Below are 7,457 nucleotides of genomic sequence, written 5' to 3'. Positions count from 1 at the left end.
AAGAACAAGAGCTTGGTGGGGTGCGTTGGCTTACGCCTGTAATCCCAGCATTTTGGGAGGCCAAGTTGGGCGGATCACCTGAGGTCGGGAGTTTGAGCCCAGCCTGACCAACATGGAGAAACCCCCTCTGTACTAAAAATACAAAATTAGCCGGGCATGGTGGCACATGCCTGTAATCCCAACTACTCAGGAGGCTGAGACAGGAGAATCGCTTGAAACCGGGAGGTGGAGGTTGTGGTGAGCCAAGATTGGACCACTGCACTTCAGCCTGGGCAACAAGAGCAAAATTCTGTCTCAAAAACAAAAAAGAACAAGTGCTCAGTGATACGTTCCAGATAACTGAGCTTTTATTATACATTTGAACATGAACAAAACACAAAAAGATTCGCCCTCAAATTTAAACATTCTAAACATATGTTCCCCCAACAAAAAGTGGGGTGCTATTTTAAAAGTCAGAGACTCAGGGTTTGGAAAATAAATAGTTTTGGAATTTATGAAATTATCAGAATTTCCACCTGGATTTCCATATATAACCTTATTTCTGCCTGTACGCCCACATTCAAACTCTATCTATCTCCACCCCACAGGCAGCTCTAGTCTGTGGTAACAGGTCAGTCATCCCTTTGGATCTTAGCAATGTAATCCTTGTTTGATCCACCTTCATCAGTGCTTTTGCCAAACATCAAAAGCCTATAAGAAACAGGCACGGCTGACCCATTCTCATCTATTTTAAGCCACAGGATCCCATGAAGACAGAAGAGTTTGCCTCCTTGGACCCTATCTCTGTAGTCTTACTTTGACAGTAATGTTCTCACAACCTTTGTCTCAAGGCCAGCCTCCATAGCCTCTTATCATGGCTCAATTGATCCAGGGTTTAGTTTTTCCTGACTCTATATTTAGGTCAAGCAATTGTAAAAACCCATGAGGTGGCATCTCGTTAACCTAGGATTCTGAGGTCTTTATATCATGGACTGTGTGACAGCCTATCTAGATAAGAAGAAAAAACACCATAATATTAATAGAACTAGCTATTACTGCTTCATAGGAACAAAGCTGCCCAATGATGGGGCCTGAATTTTATATATAATATGAAGTAACTCAGTGATATCTACCTTTCTTTCTTTGAAGATGGTCCCACAGACATGACCCTCTCAAGACTCCTGATTAAAATCCTAAATGTGCAAATATGCTCACATATTTTCAACACTGACCCCATTTTTTTTCCCCAACAGAGCATGTCTTTGAGTTCAGGTCTGTTCTTGCCTTTGCAGATTAGAAATGGGCTTTTGTTTTTTGGGGGCTTTTTTTTGAGACGGAGTTTCACTCTTGTTGCCCAGGCTGGAATGCAACGGCACAATCTTGGCTCACCGCAACCTCCTCCTCCCAGGTTCAGATTCTCCTGCCTCAGCTTTCCAAGTAGCTGGGATTACAGGCATGCGCCACCACACCTGGCTAATTTTGTATTTTTAGTAGAGACAGGGTTTCTCCATGTTGATCAGGCTGGTCTCAATCTCCCCACCTCAGGTGATCCACCCACCTCGGCCTCCCAAAGTGCTGGGATTACAGGCATGAGCCAATGCACCTGGTCTTCTTTGGCTTTTGGTTTTTTAAATTTTTTTGGCCAAAGAGTAGAAAGAAACCAGAAAGGAAAAACCAACAATATGATTTTTCTATATTTTTAAAAGAATTTTTTCCTGTGAGTTTACATGTGAAAAGGCAATGAATATCAATTCTTCATAAAAGTGACTGAATTACCCTGGGGCAGAAGTTGCAGTGAGCTAAGATTACACCACTGCACTCCAGCCTGGGCAACAAAGCAAGAATCCATCTCAAAAAAAGAAATAAGAATAACAAGTGGCTGAATTAAGAGATGAAAACAAAATGTGATAAAATAGGAAAACTTGTTCTTTAATAAGCATGAGATATTCAAGTCCAAATACAATGATAATGATAACAACAGATTCAACACCACAGTTGTATACACTTCCAGTGAAGCTTTATGAATTCCATTCTGAACTCCTAGCACCAGGTAAACACGAATCATAGGTGGAAATATGCCATGTTTAGCACTAGAAGCAGCATCACAGTTTACTAGCAAAATAAAGCAGAATGTGGTCAAGTAAATAAATATTACAACATATAATATACTGGTGATGAAGCTGCAATAAAGTAATATAAGTGAGGTTTACAATTTTTTTCTTTTTTTTACCGGGAAAGGCTAGTTGTAAACATAAACATACACATTAAACTACTAGCCCCCCAAAACTTAACCTACATCACAAACAATAATCACCTTTTAACTACAAAATCATAAAAACTTGTACTCTATGGCTCTTTTGTCTCGGTGGTTTTTCAGAGAAAGAAATGAGCTGTGTTAAGTAGTTTCGCTAATTTATCCATCTTGAAGAGATGCCAGTTCTGGAACCTCATTCATCCTCAGAACATCTTCATAGAGCAAATAATTATGTAGGCTTCTGGGAAGTGGTAACTGACTAATAAAACTGTCAGACCGGAGATGTTTTGATTTTAGACTGGACCGAATTTCCAAACGACAAAGATGGGTCAGGGATGGAATAGTGGCTGGAGAAACAAAAAAAGCAAGGTGAAAATTTTTAAAACAGAAAGATGTAACAGCACATTAAGGTAAATTCACTTTTTTTCTTTTCCCAACTCTGTAACAAAAGTGATATGCTGCTTAGAATTACTTTGAAAGAAGACTACTTTGAGTCAGGATGACCACAATAAACCTTATTTATTCTTTTCTACAGCCTTTAACTGGCTTCTTTCCCTTCAGTTGTTGGCCACACATTCAAAGTCAGAATCCAGGGTCACAAACATTAAATGTTAAAAATTCTAAATATCTGACAATACCTGCACTTAAGAAATGAATGAACTAACTTTAGAAATGGTAGAAGCTCATAGTAGCAAATACTACCTTCCTCTTAGTCTATTTCATTACAAATGCTTTCCAGACCTACCACATCAAGTGAATAAATGTGCAGTTTGCAAATTTTCCTTTTAATCTATAACACAGAATTTCTGAATTGGATCTGAGAGAAAGGGAGTATTTATTGAGTACCTTCTACGCCATAAGCCCATGTACTTCACTCAAATTCTCTTTTTATCTTCATTAACTTCATGAGCTACATATTATCAGGCTATGATAGAGATGAAAAAACAACTTTTTTTTTTAATTGTACTTTAGGTTCTAGGGTACATGTGCAGATCATACAGGATTGTTGCACAGGTACACACATGGCTATGTGGTTTGCTGCCTCCATCCCCCCGTCACCTACATCTGGCATTTCTCCCCGTTATCCCTCCCTGACCTCCCCAACTCCCCGCTATCCCTCCTTGGCCCCCCAACAGACCCCAGTGTGTGATGCTCCCCTCCCTGTCACCTATGAGTGAGAACCACTCGCCTATGAGTGAGAACATGTGGTATTTGATTTTTTTTTTTTAATTTCTGTTCTATAGTTCTTCCTCACTGTCCTTCCTCTAGCCATGCACTATTCATCTTTCACTATTCTTACTTGTTAGTCTTGTGTCGGTGAGACCACCTGCTCTTTGAGAGCAGGCATGGAACTACTGTGCATTCTCTTCATGCTGGTGCTGTTCCTTGCTATTGCCTGAGTTAGCAACTGTGTCCCCACCCCCTTTTTTTTCTCGCTCCTGTCACCCAGGCTGGAGTGCAGTGGCATGATCATAGCTCACTGCACCCTCAACTTCCTGGGCTAAAGTGATCCCACCTCAGCCACTCAAGTGGCTAAAACTACAGGTACATGGCACACACCCAGCTAATTTAAAAAAAAATTTTTTTTTTTTTAGAAGAAGAAAGAGAGAAAGAAAGAGAAAAAATAAAAGGAAAAAAAAAAAAAGAATGAAGAGGAAGAGGGAGAGAGAACATGGGTGTTGCTTTATTGTCTGGGCTAAAATGCAGTCTAAAAATGTGTATGCCTGTAATTGTGTTTAATAATAGAGACATGAAAAAAAAAAAATGAGGGAAGAAATTAACTAACAAGCAGCCAACCAATATTTCATTTAAACCTGTAAATAGGTGTGATGTGGTACTGATAAGACTGTATATTTTGTGTATTTAAAGTGGAGAGTTCTATAAATGTTAATTAAGTCTACTTGTTCCGGATCTGAGTTCAAGTCCTGGATATCGATGTTAACTTTCTGTCTCATTGATCTGTCTAATATTGATGTTGAAGTCTCCCACTATTATTGTGTGGGAGTCTAAGTCTCTTTATAAGTCTTATATATCTGGGTATTGCTGTATTGGGTGCGTATATATTTAGGATCTTTAGCTCTTCTTGTTACATTGATCCTTTTATCATTATGTAATATCCTTCTTTGCTTCTTTAGATCTTTGTTGCTTTAAAGTCCATTTTATCAGCAAAAATTGCAACTCCTGCTTTCTATTTATTTATTTATTTTTGCTCTCCATTTGGTTGGTAAATTTTTCTCCATCCCTTTGAGTCTTTGTGTATCCTTGCATGTGAGATGGGTCTGGATGTAGCATACCAATGGGTCTTGGCTTTTTTTGCCTGTGTCTTTGGGTTGGGGGATTTAGTTGATTTAAATTTAGAATTAATAATAATATATGTGAGTTTGATATTACCATTTAATGTTAGCTGGCTGTTTTGCCCATTAGTTGATGTAAGTTCTTAATTATGTTGATGTTCTTTATTTTTTTTTTGGTATTTTTTAGGAAGGCTGATACTGGTTGTTCCTTTCTATTTGTAGTGGTTCTTTCAGAAGCTCTTGTAAAGCAGGCCTGGTGGTGATGAAATCCCTGAGTGCTTGCTTGTTCACAAAAGATTTTATTTTTCCTTTGCTTATGAAGCTTAGTTTGGCTGGATATGAAATTCTGGGTTGAAAGTTCTTTTCTTTAAGGATGTTGAATATTGGCCCCCACTCTCTTCTAGCTTGTAGTTTCTGCTCAGAGATCTGCTGTGAGTCTGACAGGCTTCTCTTTATGGGTAACCTGACCTTTCTCTCTGGCTGCCCTCAGTATTTTCTCCTTCATTTCAACCCTGGTGAATCTGGTGATTATGTGCCTTGAGGTTGGTCTTCTTGAGGAATATCTTTGTGGTGTTCTCTGAATTACCTGGAGTTGAATATTGTCCTGCCTTGCTAGGTTGGGAAAGTTTTCCTGAATAACATCCTGAAGCGTATTTTCCAGCTTGGATTGATTCTCTTCGTCACATTCAGGTACACCTATCAAACGTAGATTAGGTCTTTTCACATAGTCCCATATTTCTTGGAGACTTTGCTCATTCCTTTTTATCCTTTTTTCTCTAATCTTGTCTCCCCGTTTTATTTCATTAAATTGGTCTTCGACCAACTTAATGAGAGAGAGATCCAAGATGGCTGATCACTAGCAGCTCGGGATTGTAGCTCCCACTGAAAGCACAGGGAATGAGAGGACGCCACACTTTCAAATCAATTTTTGTTGCTCACGCACCAGGAGATTCCCAGCGGAGGAGCCTCACAGGTCGCCAGCGCAACTCTTATGGCCGGCGAGGTGGTTTTGTCGCTGCCTTGGTGCGGCGGTTCTTGGTCCAGAGTCAGAAAAGCACCATCAATCTTAACGCCGCTGTTTTGGCCGGTGCAGTGGGTTGCTCAGATTTTAGCGCAGGGAATCAACAAGTTGGACATTCATTCAGAAACCCAACTTTAAAAGACGGTAATTATAAAGACCCCAGATGGATAAATCTATGACGAAGGGAAGAAACCAGCCTAAAAAGGCTGAGAATACCCAAAATCAGAATGCCTCTCCCTTTACAGGGGATCATAGTTCCTCATCAGCAACGGAACAAGGCCTGACGGAGAAAGACTGTGTTCCACTAACAGAAGCAGGCTTTAAAAAGTGGAAGATAAGAAACTTCTGGGAATTAAAAGAACTTGTTCTAACCGAATGCAAAGAAACTAAGAACTTTGAAAAAAGGTTTGATGAAATATTAACAATAATACACAATTTAGAGAGGAATATAAGTGAATTAATGGAGCTGAAAAACACGAGAACTTCGCGAAGTATGCACAAGTTTTAACAGCCGAATTGATCAAGCAGAAGAAAAGATATCAGAGGTCGAAGATTTTCTGTTCTTGTGTCAGTTTGCTGAGCATTATGTTTTCCAGATTCATCCATGTCCCTACAAAGGACACAAACTCATCATTTTTTATGGCTGCATAGTATTCCATGGTGTATATGTGCCACATTTAACCTGTCCAGTTTATCATTGATGGGCATTTGGGTTGCTTCCAGGTCTTCGCTATTGTAATAGTGCCACTCTGAATATATGTGTGCATGTGTCTTTATAACATATGTGTGCATGTGTCTTTATAACAGAATGATTTATAATCCTTTGAATATATACCCAGTAATGGGATTGCTGGGTCAAATGGAATTTCTATTTCTAGGTCCTTGAGGAAGCACCATACTGTCTTCCACAATGGTTGAATTAATTTACACTCCCACCAATAGTGTAAAAGTGTTCCTATTTCTCCACATCCTCTCCACCATCTGTTGTCTCCAGATTTCTTAATGATCGCCATTCTAACTGACGTGAGGTGGTATCTCAATGTGGTTTTGATTTGCATTTCTCTAATAATCGGTGATGATGAGCATTTTTTCATGTCTGTTGGCCTCATACGTGTCTTCTTTTGAAAAGTGTCTGTTCATATCCTTCACCCACTTTTGGATGGGTTTTTTTTTTCTTATAAATCTGTTTCAGTTCTTTGTAGATTCTGGATATTAGCCCTTTATCAGATGGGTAGATTGCAAAAATTTTTTCCCATTCTGTTGGTTGCTCTTTCATTCTAGTGATTGTTTCTTTTGCTGTACAGAAACTCTGGAGTTTAATTAGGTCCCATTTGTCTATTTTGGCTTTTGCTGCCAATGCTTTTGGTGTTTTGGTCATGAAGTCCTTGCCTATGCCTATGTCCTGAATGGTTTTGCCTAGGTTTTCTTCTAGGGTTTTTATGGTGTTAGGTCTTATGTTTAAGTCTTTAATCCATCTGGAGTTAATTTTAGTGTAATGTGTCAGGAAGGGGTCCAGTTTCTGCTTTCTGCACATGGTTAGCCAGTTTTCTCAACAACATTTGTTAAACAGGGGATCCTTTCCCCATTGCTTTTGTCAGGTCTGTCAAAGATCAGACGGTTGTAGACGTGTGGTGTTGCCTCCGAGGCCTCTGTTCTGTTGCATTGGTCTATATCTCTGTTTTGGTATCAGTACCATGCTGTTTTGATTTCTGTAGCCTTGTAAGTCAGGTAGCATGATGCCTCTGGCTTTGTTTGTTTTACTTAGGATTGTCTTGGCTATGCAGGCTGTCCTTTGTTTCCATATGAGGTTTAAGGTGGTTTTTTCCAGTTCTGTGAAGAAGGTCACTGGTAACTTGTTGTGGATAGGGTTGAATCTATAAATTACTTTGGTCAGCATGGCCATTTTCAC

General features: G+C 39.4%; 1 protein-coding gene across 5 annotated transcripts in view; it reads right to left on the bottom strand.

Annotated features, from left to right (window-relative positions):
* Nucleotides 1-1,887: 1,887 nt before the first annotated feature.
* The window catches only part of LOC116560644 (ankyrin repeat and SOCS box protein 3), a 177,211-nt gene continuing 171,641 nt past the window's right edge, over nucleotides 1,888-7,457 (bottom strand). For 3 of the 5 annotated variants that reach the window (XM_032292146.1, XM_032292144.1, XM_032292142.1), the window contains one exon: nucleotides 2,063-2,580. In XM_032292146.1, the coding sequence (XP_032148037.1) occupies nucleotides 2,393-2,580 (188 nt within the window). In that variant the 3' untranslated portion in view covers nucleotides 2,063-2,392. Of the gene's footprint in view, nucleotides 2,581-7,457 lie in introns of all 5 variants that reach the window. The other 2 variants (XM_032292141.1, XM_032292143.1) reach the window with 2 other exon arrangements.

The sequence above is a fragment of the Sapajus apella genome, unplaced genomic scaffold (assembly GCF_009761245.1).
Source record: "Sapajus apella isolate SASKATOON/1434 unplaced genomic scaffold, GSC_monkey_1.0 scaffold26, whole genome shotgun sequence".
In the NCBI taxonomy this organism is placed as follows: domain Eukaryota; kingdom Metazoa; phylum Chordata; class Mammalia; order Primates; family Cebidae; genus Sapajus; species Sapajus apella.
Note: the sequence above shows the minus strand (reverse complement) of the source record. Positions and strands in the feature narration are given on the sequence as shown.